Source organism: Pipra filicauda, unplaced genomic scaffold (assembly GCF_003945595.2).
Source record: "Pipra filicauda isolate LSUMZ 115617 unplaced genomic scaffold, ASM394559v2 scaffold26_size5592650_pilon, whole genome shotgun sequence".
Taxonomy (NCBI): Eukaryota; Metazoa; Chordata; class Aves; order Passeriformes; family Pipridae; genus Pipra; species Pipra filicauda.
In genome coordinates this window covers 3807776-3827133 of record NW_024104387.1, presented here as the reverse complement: position 1 = coordinate 3827133, position 19358 = coordinate 3807776, and the positions used below count along the sequence as shown (strand labels likewise).

The following is a 19358-nucleotide window of genomic DNA, read 5'->3' as shown; positions in this document are numbered from 1 at the left end:
CTAGAGTCGGGATTTTCTTTCATAAAAGCCATTCTATACTTTGGTCCTTTATATATTTGGCCATTTTCCCTATACTTTGTGGTTTTTGTAAATTATTTTTGAGACAGGGTGACCAGAAATAGTATTGAAAGTGTAAGCACATGGAAATGTTGTAGAGTGCTATAAGGCTGATTTTTGTATTATTCTTTTTGATTAGCAATAAGTCCCAGCTTCTTAGTTCAGGAGCTCCATTTGTCTCAAACACCATAAAGCACCTGAAATGGGGAATTCCTACAATATTCCATACCATCCAAGGAGCAATCTTCAGAGCACTCTGAGAGGCCAGTTATATGCAGTGGTGGCATTTCATGCAAGACTGACATAGTGACAGTTTGTGGTGGAACCTCTCAGCCTCTGTTCAGACTTGATGCACGTGAATTTCTAGTCTCTGACGTGCCAATGCCACTGTTACTACAGGATTGTCAGAGAGAGCAATTGACTTTGGTCTGCTGTTGGTGGCATTTTTGGGTATTTTGCCCCAACACATTTGTCCTAAGCTTTATTAATGACACCTCTTCCATCTCGGTGGCAATAGTTTAACTGAACTACTGTGTTTGGTTTGTTTGTTTGTTTGTTTTCTTTTTTCTTTAAAAATGTGCAATTTGTGGAAGAGGGGTTGACAGACAGAGTAGAGGTTTTATTTTTTGTTAGTATTGCACAGAGCATGTTGTGATTACTTAGTGATTGAAGTAATAACAATTTAATATCCAACCTTAGAACTTCAAGTCTGAGCTTGGGACCAAAGTGGGTTTGTTCTTGCTATTTTTTGGGCCCTAATTATTATTAATTATAGGGGAATTAGTGATGAAAGAAATAATAAGAGCCTGGAATTTAGGGTGCTACAAATCTCTGGAGAAACAGGTTATGTTTTTTACTTTACAGAATTGAGATGTTTACAGCATAAATATGTTCATGCTTAATGCAATTAGGTACATTTCCCAGAATGTTAGTTTTACAAAACCTTTTTCCTCTGACCTGAAAAAAAATAAGATAAATAAAACATGATGCTGCTTGCTCCGTACAATCTCTTCCTCCTTTGCTTTAAGCCAGCTCCAGTTTATTTAGACAAACTGTGAAGGAAGATTTGGATTCTTTTACTCGTGAAAACGGAAAGGAAATCCTTTGGATTCTGTTCTGAAACTGGAAAATACGAATAGGAAGCATGTGTAGCCTGTGTTATCAGTGCTGCTGTGCTCGGTGAGTTAAGCAACTGGATTGGAGTAGTACATTTGTTTAACCTTCCAGCATAATGAGCTGCCAGGGGGATTGCTCCACTTAATAGCAGCCGTTCATTACTCTGCAACCATTTGCAGCGTGTTATTTCTCTTATAGCAAAGAGAATTGGCGGTTCCTAGTTTTAGCTTTCTTTATCTGTGACACTTAATGTCAACAGCCTTGAGACTTTGCCAAAACAATCCTAACAAATCCTAATCCCACTGTTTCAAGGTAAGTATTTGCTTCTCAGAATTCTTCTGTATTAGTGCTGCATGTTTACACTGGACCTTTTTAAATGCAACAGCGATCAAAGAAATATTTGAACTGAACCATATGTTTATTTTTTGTTCTCTGAAGGCACTTTGCATGTTCTTTCTTCTTACCTTTCACTACCATAGCTAAGAAATTTGTGGTAGAAGGCATTTTGGGGTAGTGATGCTGCTGCCATTATATTATAAGGATCATCAAACCAAAATTAATTATGAGACAATGAGAATTCCATTTATAATGTCACAGATGTAGTTCAGTGTGCCAGGCTGTACATTAAAATGTCAAAAAGTTCAAAATTAACCTACAGCTGAAGCCACCCTCTGCCCAAGAACATAATTAATGCTTGTTGTTGTTCAAATGGTGCAATGTAAAAGCAATAGAGCTTTTATAAAATAGAGATAAATTCTTTAAAGGCATCCCACTTGCAAAAACTAGCTGAACTGTCAAGGGAAAAGAGAAATTTTTGCTAATGGCAAAAGAAATGATTATTTTAGGGAGTGAATTAATAGACTATTAATGAGCCTTGTTCCCAGTGCATTGTTCACTTCACACTTGACAGCAGCTCCATGGATCAGGATGGAATGTGTCTGTTCTTAACTGTGAGTTTTAATATTTTGCACTGAAAGATCATAATGTTGCTTCATCATTAAAATAACCACAAAATTAACTTTTGCCCCAAGGGAAAGACAGATGGCAATTTGATGGCCTCATTATTCTTTTTTCTTTTTAGCAAGAGTAAGGTTTTACATTGGCTTATATAATCTAAAAAAGATCTCTGAAGAAACTGATACTACCTAGAAGAGTAAAAAGGATGTAGCCAGATCATGTAATTGAATTTCACCTTCCTGAAAATTTTAGCTGTAAGAAAATTCCTATGTGCGTGTCTGTTTTTCTTTTTCCTGTTTTTTTTCTTAGTAGGAATCATCCCAGTGACTACTCTCAGTAAGTAAACTTGTGTCACTGAAGCCAGGACTAATCCCACCATTGCCTTAGTGGGGCTGACATCTCACCTGAGGTGTACGCAGCCACACACGGAGGGTTTTCACAGGGTCAGGTCTCAGTACGTGATAGATGACGGCGCGTGCTCATGAAGGAGTGAAGGAAGGTGTGTGTAGTGATTAGAAGTGGTGAATGGCCAGAAGGTCTCCAGTTAACTTGCTATGAGCTTTGGGTGGTGTGCCTGCCACTTGTGTGCCTCAGCGTGCCCATTTCCAGTGGAGCACAGTGTTAGGTAGTTCCTCTTGACTCAGACAGGAATTTGTGGATGCTTCGTGCTTTGGAAAACATGATTAAATAAATATTTAACTGCCTCACAGGGATTTAATTAATGCTCACTGTGGACTTTGAAATGAGAGGAAAAGGCAAGGCTGGTTGCAGTTCATCTGTTCGGTTCAAGCACGAATTCTACTTATTTTATTTTTTGTAAGTGATGTGGGAACAATTCACATGTTTATTTTGTCATCTGAAAGAGGCTTGTGATAAAAAGAGGGATGGAATGAAAAGGAAAATGTGGACTTGATAGGCCACATTTGTCATTGCATGTGAGGGAACCTCTCACAAGCAAACTATGACATCAAACAAACACTTTTGATCTTTGTGGACTTCTTTAGAAGGTGTGGCCATGAAAGCTGGATTCCTTTCTGACCTACATATATAACCTTGGGTAGAAACCTCATTATTTTTAGGAATGTTCTGTCAGACAGAATATATGGCAAATTGTGCCTCCACCAAGGCATTTCTCCATTTGGGGCATTCTAGTTTTTAGCTCAAACTTTGACAAGTTCCATCTACTTCCAAAAAGTTATCATATCTCAGGCAGCTTAAATTCAGGGGTGTTCATTTGACTCAAGAGGAGGAAAATGACCAATATCCTAGCTGCAGAAATCCAGTACTGTCTGGGATGCCTTCTACATGGAGGGGCTGTTTAAAGCAGACTCACTGGAGCACTGTGTGGTAGAATGGCACAAACCTTCCCTAGCACTGCAGAAGAGTTAACCTCTTTTTTTGTCTCAACTGCAGGCTATTTTGTCTCATTGAATTAAGTGGTTACTGTTCAGGCAAAGCTCCCACTGTGGCATCTACTGCAAATTGACAAAAAAGAGACTAAACTGCATCCTTAGGTGGAAATTAGTGTCTGTGGGCAGAGTGTCCTCTTAGCACATAGTTGATGTGCGTTGCAAGCAGAGGAATTGAGAGACTGACTTTGACATTATGTAGAGTTTACACGGGCAAAACTGACAGTCTAGTCTACTGTCTTCACCACTGTGGGGTAAGATGGACAAAGGTATCAAATCCAAAACGGTGTATAACTTGAGAAAAATACTAATCAAATCTAGGAAATGGGTCCTGTCTCAGATTCACTTCTAAGTTGCAGGCCTCTAGCAGAAAAATAAGTGCAACAATGAATTTAAACTCTAATTCAGATGGAATCAATGCATTTCTATTGCCTTGATTTATATTACAATGAATGCTACTTACTGTATTGCAGTCACATGAAAAGGACATATTCAGTCAATTATCAAGGGTGAAACAGCAATGAACTATGATAAAATAAAGGAAAAATTGCATATTCAAATGACACAGATCTGCATACTTAAGAATGCTTATGTTTATAAGCATAAAGAGTCTTGTTTTCAATACTGCAAGAGTCTTGTTTTCAATACAGTCACACATTCCAGGATGTAAGACAGCTTAAGGAAGTCACCTAGATGGGTGGATTTGCTTTGGTTTGCATAACACTATCTCTGTGGATTTGATAGCGACAAATCATGAGGCAGTAGAAAATGCATATTGAGACTTTGGTAAATATTCCCTTTCTTTGAAAACTAGACATGTACATCCTTTCCTCATTAGTACAGGTGGGGTGTTTCTGGATTTACACTGTAACATTTAAAGAGAAAATGCCTTTGGTTTTAGTGGGACAGACTCACTAAGTAGCATAAAGTTTTCAGCATCACGAAAAGAAACAATTGCTTCATCCACTTATATCATATTTGGAGCTTATTTCTTCTGAATCTTCTTTCTGAATAAAGTGATTTAAAGTTATTTTATAAAATGATAAAATTTCTGATTTGAATCTTATTTCTTCCAGAATAACTTAATGGAAGGTAGTAGTGTTTGTATCAAGGTTCAATTGGGTACAGAATTCTACATGCTTAGGTTTCCCAGTCATTGTAGGAATTAAAAATCAGGATCCCTTGGACTGATCTAAGGAAGACACTCTTTGTAAATCACAGAAGAGTAACCTAGTTATCGCCTTTTCCAGTTTTTGGTTTCAATAGTGGAAAATCTAAAACTTCTGGGAATAGTATGGGATTATGATAGGTTCTTACTGCCCTCATACACAACTGTTTGATTATGTCTAGCTGAAACAGAGTATCTCATCTATTATAGACAGCAAAGTAGCATTTTGGTGCTGAACAGTTTATTAATATATTGGGGTTTTTTTCCTATTTGCTTTTCCCAGCATTCAGCATCCTTAAGCTTCGTGGGCTTTTCAAACGGTTTGGAAATGGAATTACCTCCAACAAGGCTTTCCAGCTCGGCTGATCCACAGGTGAAAGGTGCAGCTGCTGTAACACTTGGCCCGTCCCCAAATGCCCTTTGTGACTGTGATGCTCCACCAGAACCAGTGCCCAGCTACAGCCTGGCATTGGGCAGGGCTCCAAGTGACCTGAGCCCTGGGAATCCTGCTGGCTTCACACCAGGTGATGCACTACAGGGCAGCACCAAATGCAAGGTAGGAATGGCTCAAACTCCTCTACTGAGAGGGAATCCACTTGCATTTACAACACATGTTACTGTTAGTCAATCAGTCAAAGATAGCTTTTTCAGTAAGTAAAGTTTTCCTTATCTAGTATTTGAAGACTGATTAAAAATTATTTTCTTAAAATGGAAAGAAAGGAAACTAATAATAAAATGTGGTATTTTTTTCTAACCCTCACCCCCCCCACCTCCCGAAGCTGGAAAATGAAGACTTCAATACTGTAGACTGTCTTCTAGAAAACAGCTTGGCTACTGCTGGGCAAGATGTAGTTAATGAATTAACTCTTTCTATGCAAAAAGTGATGGAAGAACCTATTAATCTTTCAATCAAAAAATCTCAACATTGCACTTCTCCTTCTGAACTGCTCAGCAACAGTGTTTTCCTGCCTGTGAATGCCAGAATGAGACAACTTAGAAGCGAAGAAGGTACAAGGCTTTTAATTATTTCATTTAGGTTTTTTTTGGTCTTTCTTTCTTAGCACTGTGCATTGCAAGCATTGCAAAGCAGTATGCTTATTAGTGTACTTACATGCAAATGTTCTTTCTAGCAAGCTTCAAATTTTATCAGAGTACTTAATCCAATGGAAAAGTGTGTTTGATCTCATCTATGGAGGAAAAAAACACAGAAATGATATGCTTTGAATTTGTAACATCCTTCATCTGTAAACCAGAAACGAGTGTGTCTGTGTGAAGTACCTGGAGTATTAGCTCTCTTAGAAGCACTCCTGTTAATGAGATCTGCAGTTATGACTATTGAAGAGCTGGTTTGAAGGGTCCAAATTCAATTAAAAAAAAAAAATTACTTCCCAAATGTAACGTGCCTTCTGCTAAGACCTTCACATCAGTAGCATACCAAATTTTTGTTAATATATTGCGCGGTGTGTGCTTTTGCTTGGCTCTGTCTGTTGTGGAACATTCCCTTCAGCCAAGACCTATTTCTTCAGCCTTAATGGAGAATTAGGCTTTACTTAACTCTTTTCATGGGCAAATTGCCAACATCATTGTGCTACACTATAAAGCCTCATTCCTGCAAACTCTGAAAGTCAATGGAACTACTCATGCAAGCAAGGGATTGCAGGATCAAGCTGTTATCCCGTGACTTATGCCAACATTTGTCTGCTTTTCTCTATAAAAGATGAATTAATATTTCTATCTCAGTGCTATACTTTTATTCAGAGAACACTAATTAGTACAAAGGAGGCCTAGCTCAGTGAGCCAAGGAAATGTATTTGTCTTCTCTTCTATGTCCTCTGCCAAATTGTTACAATTATGCCACAGTTATTTGTGTGAGATGTAAGAATCACGTACACCCCCAAAAAGCTGTGTCTCGGTCAGGCTCAAGTGTCTCCAAGAGGAGCAGCTTTCTAATATCTGGTCTGGGTCGTGTGACACTACACCCTGAAAGCAGCCCCAGTGTACTGAATCTCACTGTCTATAACAGATGCTACAGATTTGCTCTGTACAAAGCACAGGCCCTGTTGTGCAATAGGATGGAAAGCCTAGCGTGTTGAGTTCAGTGCTGCTCCCTCTTCACAAGGAAGGATCAGGAGGGAGCAATTCCCATCCTGCTGTGCCTGTTTAATGGTGTGCACTGAGGAGAGACCTGAGGAGATACAGTCACCATATGCAGTGGGAGAGATGAATTCTGTTGCAAAGGCAAGGTTATCTCTGCTGGTGGCTCTCAGTAGGACTTTCTGGCTTCATGGTGCTGTGCTGCCAAACCCCATTCCTTCTGGTATATATCTCCAATGACTCATCCTTTTCTGATATCAAACCTAACCTAAACATTTCAGCCTAATTTAAAACAAAATACTTCTTATCCTAGCCACAAGGGATGTGGTGAAAATTGTACATAATTTCATCATTTTCCCTCTTACAGCCACTTCTTATCATAGCTTGCATAAACACTCTCCCCTCCCCTTCTCTTTCCTAGACTAAACAATTCTGATGGTTTCAGTCTCTCCTCATGGGTCAGGAGTTTGATTTTTCAAAACCACATCATTCCTGCTGTGCTATTTTGGGTTCTCTGCAATTAAGGAGTGCTGCCCACAGCCAAACGCAGTGCTGCAGCTGAGGCCTCTGGGGTGCCATGCAGAGCCAGGGTATCAGCTTCTTGTGTTTTACATTCCTTGCTGCGGGTAATAAGCTGCAAGATGGCATTCCTCTCTTTTGCAGCCAGCAGCACTAGAGGGTTGACTTGCTTGTGGTGAGAAGTCCACGTTAACTTCCTTCTACAGAGCAGTTCCCTAGTCAGTTATTTTCCTTTGTGATTACATTAATCTGATCCTTTATAAGCATAATACAGTTAATTCAGTCTTATTGATTTGGGAGATTTTCTTTCTCTGATGTATTAAGGTCTATTTTTAACAGTAAATATTCTCCAGTGTTTGCAACCCCTTTAGGTTGGCGTTTTCCACAAATTTTATAAGTACTATTATTTTATGGGCCAAGTCGCTGATGGAAATGTTAGTTAATATAGCAATCCAGAACCAGTGGAACATCTTCTGGTTTGACAATGTGCAACAAGAGCTGACCCTGCCTCAGTGTGCAGTCGCTCTTTAGTAATTCTGTCTGTCTTTCACCTGAGCAACAGTCACAAGTGAATAATGCCTTAGGTGTGATGTAAAATGCACCTTTCCTTGTCAGTCTTGTATTGTGTTTCCTGTGGCTGGAAATAACAGACTATCCTTACAGGCACATTGCATTCAAGCCGTGGGTTAGGTACAGTTGGCCCAAGCTAGATTTTCTTTTAAAAGGCATGTTTTCCTGGCCCTCACTTGTCTCCAGATAACCATGATATTAGGTTTGTTTCCTGTTAGTATTGGCTATGTCAAACCAGTTCCTAGCAAAGGAAGGCATTACTATGACATTTGTCAGTGGTCTGGTCTATGAGGACATCCACTGGGGCGTTCATCTCTACGCTGTCCCATCTCCCTGAAGTTGTTTTATTACTCTTGTGTCTGCTATTAGTCAAGAGCTACAGCTACTTGTATGCTTATATAACAGATAGTTTTGAGTTCATGTGTTTATACGTTACAGACGTTGGATAGAAAGGAATTATAGTGTAACTTTTGTCCCTCGGTGGCAGATGGGAGGCACAATTTTCTTCCTGTTTTCAAGAATTAGCCAGAAGCTTCTTAGCATGGGGCTGTAGACTACAGAGACTTCCTGAGCCTCAGGGGTTCAGACCTCAGTAGGTCTGTTTTTCTCAAGTGCAGGCTGTACAGCAAAGAGGATTACTTATGTTGTTCCATGTATATGGATGAATGTGACATGGCTGTGTACATACATAATTCCCTGGGAATGAAACCATTGCGACAAAATATTTCGTAAAGGCTCCTCGTATTTCATACAGAAGCTGTGGTTAAAAGCAAAAAAGAAAGACAAAAGCTCTGTATCAGAAGAGAAAATAGCATACACATTTTCTATACATATAGATGAAACAATTCCATAATTCACTTATGATATCATATTAAACACCAGACAGAAGTACATGAATATTGAAGTACTTTCTACCCTAATCTGCCTGTGATATTATAAATATTTTATTCGTTTTCTTATCTTCTGTTCCAGATTCCAATGACTGTGAAAAGGAACATTTTGAAATGGATATGAAAAGCAATCAGAATGTCAGGTAGAGGAGTCTTTTTTATACAAAATCACTGGCCGTGAAATTTTATGCATGTATTTTGAAAATTTGTCATACTTAATGATAATGGAGAACTTAAAAAGAATACTAGATTCCTTATAGATAATAGTTCTGAAAGTTGTAAATTACTCTCTTAAACTTGAAAACAACAATGAAAAAGAAATGGTGAATTCATGTATTTCTGTTATTCTGAGTAATTTTCCAGAATGAATAAATACTTGCAAACTTATCTCACTTGGATAATTAAAATCTGTTAAGCTTAAATTAAAACTAAAAGATATCATGGGAACAGGACTAATACTATCTCAATAATTTTATAAAATTTTGTTTTCAGCTACTGCTGTGATAATATGTTCAAGTAAACTTGATCATATGCTGTGTTCCTACTTGAAGCCAATCACACTTAAAAGTATCAAATATGACATAATTTGGGATAATTAAAACAAAAATATATGGAACAAGGCAAAAGTTTAGCACAGAAGTTAGTAGTGCATTTACACATATGATTGAAGTGATCGAATTCACATTTCTTAAAGAATTGGCTTGTTAAAAAGTGTCCAGATTTTCAGCATTTAGCCAGCAGAGTCACAGCTGCAAAGGGAAAGGAGCACAAATAACAGCACGTGAAAAGTATTGAAACTGAGTGGGCAGAATTTTGTGGAATGTAGCCGAATTCAGCCATGTGTCCTTTCGCCTACAGAGCTGGCCCGAAGGAGCAGAAGATTCCCTTTGTGCGACTGGAACGTCTGAAAATATGCGCATCAGAAGTGGGGGAGCTGCCGGTGTTTAAGCTCCAGCCACAGGACAATGAGCAGGAGGGCAATTTCCTCCTCGTAATTGAATGTGGGACACGGTCTTCAAGTATGTCTATAAAGGTGAGTAGAATTGCCTGGAGGTTTGACTTGCCTTCTCCCCTGTATCCTACTGGTTTGTACCCACAGTTCTGAGAGTTATTATACAGTAAATAAGTTTGTTGATTTGTTTCATCTTGGGATACTTCTGTGATGGGTTGAGGTAATAGGCAATGCTGCTTTTAGTTTGCTGTGTAGCTCCCTGATACTTCCATTTCTGAGAAGTCTGTCTCTGGGATTGGGTAGCTGTAGTGTTTTTATACTCTAGCAAGCAGCTTGGCTTACCTGTCTGGTTACAAATATAGGACAAATAGCTTAAAACTGACTTGAATGTATATTTGAGTTTTAGGAACCAATCCCAGAAATCATGGTGTAATAGACTTTTAAAAGTCTTGTATTCAATTGCTTCTTTGGAGTCTCGAGCATAAGCTTCTCTCCACAGAGGAGAGGAAAGAGGAATTTCTGGTGGGAACAAAAACCTATACTGTTTTTGTTGTTTTGTTTTTGGTGGGTTTTTCTTGTTCGTTTGTTTGTTGTTTGGTTGGGGGATTTGTGGCTTTTTGCAGGAGTTTTTGAGCTGTTTACTGAAAAATTTGCAAATAATATTGTAGTATTCTGTTTCTATCACCCTTGGTATGGAACCTGTGCAGCTGTCATAGTGCTATTACACCGTGGTATGTGGAGGGAATGACTTTGACCAAAGTGACCTGGCCAGCCAGCAGCAGATCCCGAGCTGAGAATGGGCCTGCTGAACCCCAGTGCCCTCTCCAGTAGAGTTCACTGCAGAGAAATCAGTTTGTCTGCAGATAACCACTGCTGTTGTATGCTGATACATGAAAATGATGATTGTGTGATCCCAGATTTTTCTTCCTTCAAGATAAATAAAGATAGTCCACCTGAAGGACTGCAGTCCAAAGAGGAAAACTCAGAGGACAGGAAATTTCTCATATCCCAGGCTGCAGGACAGACACCATCTCCCCCTGTAGATGCTCTGTCTGTTGATCAGAAGCTCAGCAATGGCATCTCCAGCATGAAAAAATCTCCAGTTACTCAGGAAGTCAGCCCAATTGAAAATGAGGATTTCTGTGCTGTGTGTCTTAATGGAGGAGAACTGTTGTGCTGCGATCACTGCCCCAAGGTCTTCCATCTCTCCTGCCATGTTCCAGCCCTGCTCAGCTTTCCAGTGTATGTATGACATTTCACTAATGTGCTGTTCCTACTCACTGCCTTGGGGCAAAATATATCCTCAGGGATGTATGTGTCAGCCTTATACTGCATCTCTCACTTGTCCTTTTTGATGCTTTTCTTGCAAAGGGAAGAATTGTCTTACACACTGGGAACTAGATGAATTATGAACAAGAATTGTTTCCAGCCATGTGTGCCCTTTCTGCAGGTAACTGGCCAGTACAACAAAGGAGGTTGCAGACCCGAGACTTTCATGTGACTCACTGGGGAAAAATAAAATCCTAATTCTCATGTAACATCTGAAGTGTAGACATCAGCTCTTCTCTCCAAAAACAGAGACTAGCCCCAGAAAAAGGCAACCAGTGAATTTCTATTCAGTTTTCTAGCCAATTTTATGGGAAATTTAGGATTATCAGGGCTTATGTTAGAAATGTTTAGGACATTGGTTTCCCTAAGATATGTTGTCTAGCGAATTGTCACAGATGAATTGTGTGCAATGAGCCAGAAGTAGATATACGTCCACATACCAGACTCCAGACTTTAAAAGGTAGTGCGTTACTGTTGGTGTACAATTCTGAATTCTCTTATAAATCTTTATTAAGTGGGACCAAAGGCTACTACTTCATTTGTGCCAAGCCCAAATAACTGTCTCAGCTGAGAAAAATATGTTGCAAGATACTAGTTTGGAGATTGTGGTTTGTTCATTCTGTTCAAAAAACTAGGAGTTTTCAACTCCTCTAGTTTCAAAACAAAGTGAAAACGAAGTTTTCGTGTTTAAAATAAACTTCCTATGCAAACCCAAATTCTAATGAAACAAATTAATTCCCTTAACTAAAATTATATGTTCACAGTTCTTTAATAGATCTTCATCTATAGTTATTCAGACCCTGATGTTGCAGAATTTGTGTCACTGCCTTCATGAAATTCTTCAAGAGATTTTTGAAAATAGATCTACTAGAAAGGACACACATGCCCTTGCAGAATTATGTCTGTTTGGTTTGGGAACCCATGTACTAGCACACATTATGACCTTTTCTGATAATGTTGACTTCTTAGATAAATACATCAATTATCAAATGGATCTGTGTTTGTCTTATGACCTAACTATTGCCTGTTTTACCTTAATGTTTTTTTAAAAGCAACACTTGAATCAATGCAGCTGCATACACTGCTGGTACATGATTTCAAACACTTAAAATTTTGTCTTTTTTCTTTTCCTTTGTGACAGAAAAAGTGTCATGAATAGAACCTGAAATTGCTGCACTTGTAATTGGATTCAAATCCATTGAAGAACATCTAGTACAATGGGCTTCAGATTGCCTGCTATTGTAATACTAGTTAAGAATGAGACCTTCCAAATACAGTGATTTATGAGATTTGTTATTTGACAAGGTTGTGGAAAAAAATCAGCATGTTTTTGGTTTATTGTTTTGCAGGGGAGAATGGGTGTGCACCCTTTGCCGTAATCCAGTGAAGCCTGAGGTAGAATATGACTGTGAAAACACACGCTACAGCCACAGCTATAATGTACAATATGGCCTTGATGACTGTGACCAGAAGGTGGGAATAACTGTATATTGTACTATTTAGAAAAGACCATATGATCTCAGCATGAGGCTTTGCCTTTTCTTTGGAAAGATGATGGTTTTTACTTGGTTGCTACTCAAATGTTACAGACAGTAGTAAATAGAACAAAAGCAGTTTTACTATTCATTTATATCATTCTCTTCTTTCTAGGCATTGCTGTTCAATTTTAAAATGAATGTCATGTTACAGAAAGATGAAACAGGCAAATCTTGACTTCTTTTCTACTTTGAACAGGGAAGTCACACAGAGCAGCAGAGCAACTTCCCTGAGTCAATTTGTTCCTGGCTTTCTGACACTGAATCTTTTTGCTTTAAGACTTGGCACTTCTCAGACAAGAGACATCTACTTGGGCCAGTGAAATGACATTTTTGTGATGTAGACCCTTTTTGACTTTCATTTGGAACAAAATCATCATACAGTCTTCATGTGTACTATTAGTTCCCCTGAACGTGATGTTTAGGCTGTTGATTCAGCCTAGACGAAAGCTTATCCCTTTACATACCCATTACCAGTTTCCTCTACCAAAATGAAAAAAGTGCCTTTTCTTAAAGTCCACTTGGTGCTTGGAAGGCACAAGTTTCCAAACAGGTGGAAATCCTTCGTGTATTGTTGATAGCTGGACAGAGAGGCTGAGTCCAAAGAGCTGAGTGCAGATGTTGAGCTGGCCCTGTGCAAATGGAGCCTAATTTAAGGCACTGATCTAGTCTGGGCACCAGTCATAAAGACAACAGCAATGATTCTCAGAGCACTGGGGCCCCTTGGCAAGACCTATGAGCACAGCCAAGCATTGCTCAATTCATCCATGCTGTTTCCAGACCTGAGCTACTCTGTCCATACAGAGCTGGACATAACTTTTTTACACTGATGTGATGCCCTTTTTTACTGGATTTGGTACAACTGGACAGTAATTGTTGGGATCTGGATCTTAAGTAGTGAAATTTCATTTAGAGAATTCAGATGAATAAAAATTCCATTGTTGGTGAGCAAATAAGGTTTATGATGGTTTTGTAGTGCATTCTTTTTGCACTAGTGAAAAAGCCAAAGACTATTATAAATATTTTACAAGTTAACAATGATTAGACAGAACAATTTTCATACAGTACTAGCAATTACATAACTTGCATCCCTTTGTATGAATGGATACTAACAGTGTGAAACATTTCCTATTTAACTATTTCCACACTGTTGCTGCTGTTCTTTTAGTCAAGAGCTAAGAAATAGATCTGAAGTGCAGAAAGGAAATAGTAATAGCAATTAGTTCCCAAGGGTTTCCAGAAAAGATACGTGCATACAAAGTTTTTTACATAGTTTCTTTTCCTACATTTCTTGACTATCCTTATTTTCAAAGCTATAAAAGTGCTATGAGGCAAAACATCCCCCTGATTAGGGTGAAGTGTGCCATTTTGCATCAGAAGTGCACAGTCTACATGAGAATTCTGTTGTTGTTAGTATGATTGATTAACTAAGGGCAAGAATGAAACTCACTTCTTTTGCATTAAAATGTGTTTCAAATCTGGCTCCTACAGAAGTGTGAAAAGCTGGTGCTTTCCCTGTTCTGCAGTAATATGAGCCTCCCGTTCCATGAACCTGTCAGTCCCCTGGTAAGTACTGCACATGCATGGATCAGAGGAAATCCAAAGGATACTCTGCCACACCTCGTAAATATCTCCTTTATCTTCTTGAAAGATATTCATGAGGTTTTTTTCTGAATGGTATTGCTCAGGCTAGAAGTTTTCCTCTTGCAAGTGCTTTAAAAGCATCAGATTGCAGGCAGGTAAATGGTGGCAAGGTTTGGGTGCCAATTTAAGATGCTGGTAGAATACTAAAGGTATGTGATAGGCTACAGTGATTAAAAAATTTGACTCACCGTGTACATGGAAAATGCTGTACTGCTGTAAGAGAGGCCTGCTTTAGAAACAACCCTGGACTCCCTCTTTACCCTCTCTGTGGACAACACCAGAAATGTGACTGTGTGTAGGGGAAGATGTAGAAACTATTGTTTCATCCATGTACTCAACATTTGCAATATTAACTGTCTGTTTTAAGGAAGATAGAGATTCACAGTGTTGTAACAATAGAACACAGTGAGAAACAGATTGGGGAAGGGAAAAATAAAGGTTTTATGTGAAGGAATAGTCCAAATAATGGTAAAAAACCTATTCCACCTAATAAAGCTTGCAATGAACTTATGGAACAAATTACCTAACAAGTAGGTTTAGACCAAAAAAGATTTAAGGAGTGTGATATCCTGGTAGCTAATGCCCATTGAAAAAGAGTCTTGTTGAACTTTTAAGAGAGTGCACGGTATCTTGTTTTTAGTCACTCTTGACAGACTGCTTCCCACCTTATCAGCTGCCAGTATCTCAGCACATTCTTTTTGTAATTCCTTGGGGGAAATGTTAGCTAATTGTCAGTGTTGCATATATTATTGATTATGGTTAAACAATGACATTTATATCTGGGGATAAACTTTACAAAGTGCAAATAGCAGAGTGTAAATACTGAGTGTAAACACTGAAGTGTGCTATTTTCAAGTTCAGTCTTGCAAGCAAATATGTTTTTAATAAAACCAAAAAGCACCCAGGAAGATAATATACACAAGTGTAGGCGCTAAGAAACTAAAGCTCTCTTCCCTGATGCAAGGACTCCTCTGCAGTGACTTCTGTTCAGACTTCGATAGAAGTCACTGGAGAAGAAATTAATTAATTAAAACAAATAAATAAATAAAAAATGTTACACACTTGCATTTTATTCTTATTGCAGGCTCGGCATTATTATCAGATCATCAAAAGGCCAATGGATTTGTCAACCATACGAAAAAAGCTGCAGAAGAAGGACAAATCCCACTATGCTGCACCTGAGGAGCTTGTGACTGACGTGCGTCTCATGTTTTGGAACTGTGCGAAGTTCAATTATGTAGGTTTCTAGTGTGCATGGCTGGGGGGGATAGAAAGCAGAGGATTGCTCTTTCAAGCTGTCACACTGGTTCTTTGGAAATCAGATATGGGATTGGGATAAACAGAAGTATTATTCAGTTTCGTTATTTGGAAATTGCGTTGGGTGTTTTTTAATGACAGAAATGAAGTCAAATCCGAGAACTTGAGATACATATGCATCTAAAATTAAAAAGGGACATCTTAGTGGACAACTCTTTGGAATGTTGCTGGGTTTGCTGTGAGAAGCCAGTCATAGCCAGCAAAATAGCTAGGAAAAATCAAGTGCGTAGAAATTCCTAAGCAATGATGACTGCTGTTCTTTCTAGTTCACTGCACATCTCTTCTTATTAGAGGTGCAGAAACGTGTTCCTTAATAGCAGCATCTGGTTTTTACTTACACTGGAAATGCAGAGGGACTAATGGTCTGTAGAAAGTGTGCAGGAGACTAATGGAGATGTAGCAGACAGAAATAAGGCTAGTTATTTGGTAGGTTAGTTATTTGGTTTTGATCCTTGATGATTTCTGTGTGCAGTAGCACTAAATAGTTATTGATTCTCTTACAGCCGGATTCAGAGGTTGCTGAGGCTGGACGATGCCTGGATGAATTCTTTGAGGACAAACTGAAGGAGATTTATCCAGACAGGCATTTTCCTTCCATGCAACAAGATGACTCTGATTCTGAAGAAGTGGAGAGTCAGAACAGCAAAATGCCACCCCAGGATTTTCAGTGGCCGTCGTACGGACAGGAGTGCCTTCAGCCCAAAAGGAAACGGCGCCATGCTGTAAGATTGCAAAAGCAAAAGCATTTGCTTGCTAAGTGGCCACCCTGCTAATTCTGTTTACAGATACTGATGGGAAGTTTTGACAGGGCTGTGTGGGAAAACTGTCAAGATTGTATCACAGATATGTGATCAGTGCTACAATTTTGTGTCAAGATCCTCTGAGTGGAATAAAGTGTCAGCTGTGTATAAGTGTGCGATCGAGAACAAATGAAGCCTCTCAGGCCACACAGTTATCTTCCTAGCAGAAAACTCTGTCAAGACTTCTAAAAAGACCAAGCCCTTTAGCTATTCACTATCTGTTTCCTTTGTACACAGGAAAGTGAAAAAACTAAAAGAATGATGTTTCAGCCAGCTAACAGCCTTCCTCAGGTATGACCTCCTCAAGAGATGAGATTTGCTATGAGGAATCCAGAAGCATAACTGACAGAGTTAAGGTGTGTGGGAGGAAAGCAAAGCACTCGGGCTGTTTATTTAAACTCTCCTATTCTGCTGACCATATGCCTTATTTCTAGATCTTGTGGATAGATAACAGATCCAAAATGTTTGAATCTGTCAATATTCAATCTGTTAAATCACGTATATGTTTTGCAGTGTTTACACTGAAGTACTAATGTTTTGATCATAGTTAACGATGAATAATAATAAAAATAACATACTAATAATATCTAATACTGCAGTACCATTTTATAATCTGTTCAATGTGACATCTCTGTTTTATAGAGCACAGGTAACCATGTAATAATCTTGCAACCTCAGTGTGAATGTTGGCCATGCTTCGTGGTAAATACATGTAGTCATTAAGGCTGTAATCCTGTTGTCTTATTCAATGATTTTTCTGGGAGCTTGACTGCTCAAAGCTTATGAGATACAGTATAATGTGATTATCTGATTAGCTGTTTCTTTTGAAGCAGAGCATTTTTATTAAATCACGAAACAGCAAGTGCTAATAGTGCTAATGCTAGGGCTCTGTGTGAACTGTTTCTGAGTGCATAGTGGATGCTCTGTTTGCAAGGCATGATTCTTCTGGAATATAATTCATGCTTGGTAAAGCATTGTGGGATTTCTTGGGTCTCAAATGTAGCATTTTTATACAACACAAGCCAGTTGTTTTTCTATAAAGCAGATATTGGAATTCGGTAAATTAACTATGCAGTGAATTACATGGTTATAGAAGTGCCTATAAAATGATGTCATATATTTCTGATTTTCTCTTTGCTTATTTCTTGTAGTTGTGATTACCAGCAGTACTAGAAGATGATGATAATGTGTATATGTAGAAGCTAAAACAGAATGAAAGGATGTCTAAGCTGAGGAGGTTTTTTGCTAAATTTCAGAACACCACCAGGAACAAATTTAGAGTTCACTTGAACAAAGGTTGCATGAAATTATAAAGTCTTAAGGGTGGGATAGGTAACATGACATCACACCTGAACAGAGTGATAAGCCTGCAAGTTGCTTCCCAGCTCTTCCAGAAGCAGGTGAGCCACATTTTTGCATGGCCAATGCTTTCTTCATGTGTGTGAGGGGTATCTTCCTCCTTGAAACTCTGCCTAATCTGGGCTGAAGTCCAACTCTGAGAGAGGAAGTTGTTGCAGATCTCAAAAGCAATTAAAGTTCATTTTAATTAGGTTCCTGTAAATAAAGATGATATTTTCAGCATAGTTTATATGGGCTATTTGGTCTGCTAACCATGTATGTTATTTTAGATAACACTTTAAAGTAAAGGTTTATATATGAAATAATAAGACATGAATGTTATATTCTACTCTGTGTGACTTACTGTTTGTTGTTAACGGTGGTGAGCCAATGTTTTCTCTTCTTTGAAGAAATGAAAATCTGGATATTATAAACTGACTGGAAAACTGTGAGATGGAGAGACAGCCTTTTCATTTTCTATATATGAATTCGTATATGTTTGCTTTCTGTCTCCTGTTCTCAAAAGAGTGTCTTGGCACAGGGAAATGAGTGCACGTTTGTCACTGAATTAATCACCCTTATCTGTGCTACAGGTGTCACTTTTTGTCAGTTCTCCACCAAAGACATACCTGTTTTTTACCCTTAATAGTGCAAAAATGATATGCTGTCTAGCTTTCATCTAGGGGCAATTCTAGAAATGGGAGAGACTATTGACAACTTCTTCTTTTTCTGGAAGAGCAGAGTCAATGAGAGCCTCCTTCTGTTTCTTAAAGGCTGTTTGTTAACTGTACCATTAGTTTTGGAGAACATATGTTTATAATAAAATTCATAGAGGATATATTATGCTCCTATTAAAAATAGAGATTTGCCAGTTTGTCACCATATATAAGATATCCTTTGTGTGTGTGCTGGCAGGACTCTATGACCTAAGCACTCTTAAGGCTAACTTTGATTCCAATTGCTTCACTAAGACATAGTAACTGTTAAAAAAAACCAACCTTGTAAACTTCATGTCATGTTGGTAAGCAGAAGAAAACCTGAACTCGTACGCGTGACTTTCAAATACAGTTCTCTGGGTCACCAACTTCACAACACAGTGCATGTCATAACAACAACGTTATCCATCTTGGATGTTGCCTTAAAATTGCTGGCTTGTGGTGTTCCCACTGCTGGACACCATACCACCAGCACCCATAAATTCTTGGGGAGTTTATCCTGTCAAAGTCCAGTTGCAGACTGGCAACAGCACTGGCCATTATGAAAGGAAGGGTCTCTCTCCTAAAATCTAACAGCCCACGTGGCCCGAAAGAGAAGTGATAGATTATGTAGTTACCTTTTCTTCTATCACACATCCTGTTTCACAATCCAGAATGTGTAGGAAGAGAAGCAAGGAGGAACACCTGAGGTTTTCCTGTGGAAGTAAGTATAGCAGAAACAAATGCCAGCAACACCGTGGAAACTCCAGCAAATTCACTAGGTCCTGCAAATGTAACCAAGGGCTATGTGTAATGAGTTACATGTAGAATGGGAAAATCCTTTCTGTATTTAAATAGTTGGAAAAGAGATTAATTCAGTAATAGGTCTGTTAAATAAGAAATTTGAATTTCATTCCCCTACAGACAGTTTCAAAGACATACTTCATCCAGTATCGTGACAGAATGGC

The 19358-nt window shown here is 38.7% G+C and overlaps 1 protein-coding gene across 1 annotated transcript in view; it reads left to right on the top strand.

Annotated features, from left to right (window-relative positions):
- The window catches only part of TRIM66 (tripartite motif containing 66), a 49839-nt gene extending 32961 nt beyond the window's left edge, over window positions 1-16878 (top strand). The window contains exons 11-20 of the mRNA XM_027737705.2: window positions 4991-5263; window positions 5487-5715; window positions 8863-8923; window positions 9639-9813; window positions 10667-10974; window positions 12411-12534; window positions 14088-14162; window positions 15325-15477; window positions 16061-16279; window positions 16595-16878. Of these exons, the coding sequence (XP_027593506.1) occupies window positions 4991-5263; window positions 5487-5715; window positions 8863-8923; window positions 9639-9813; window positions 10667-10974; window positions 12411-12534; window positions 14088-14162; window positions 15325-15477; window positions 16061-16279; window positions 16595-16654 (1677 nt within the window). The 3' untranslated portion in view covers window positions 16655-16878. The remainder of the gene's footprint in view (window positions 1-4990; window positions 5264-5486; window positions 5716-8862; window positions 8924-9638; window positions 9814-10666; window positions 10975-12410; window positions 12535-14087; window positions 14163-15324; window positions 15478-16060; window positions 16280-16594) is intronic.
- The last annotated feature ends 2480 nt before the right edge of the window (window positions 16879-19358 follow it).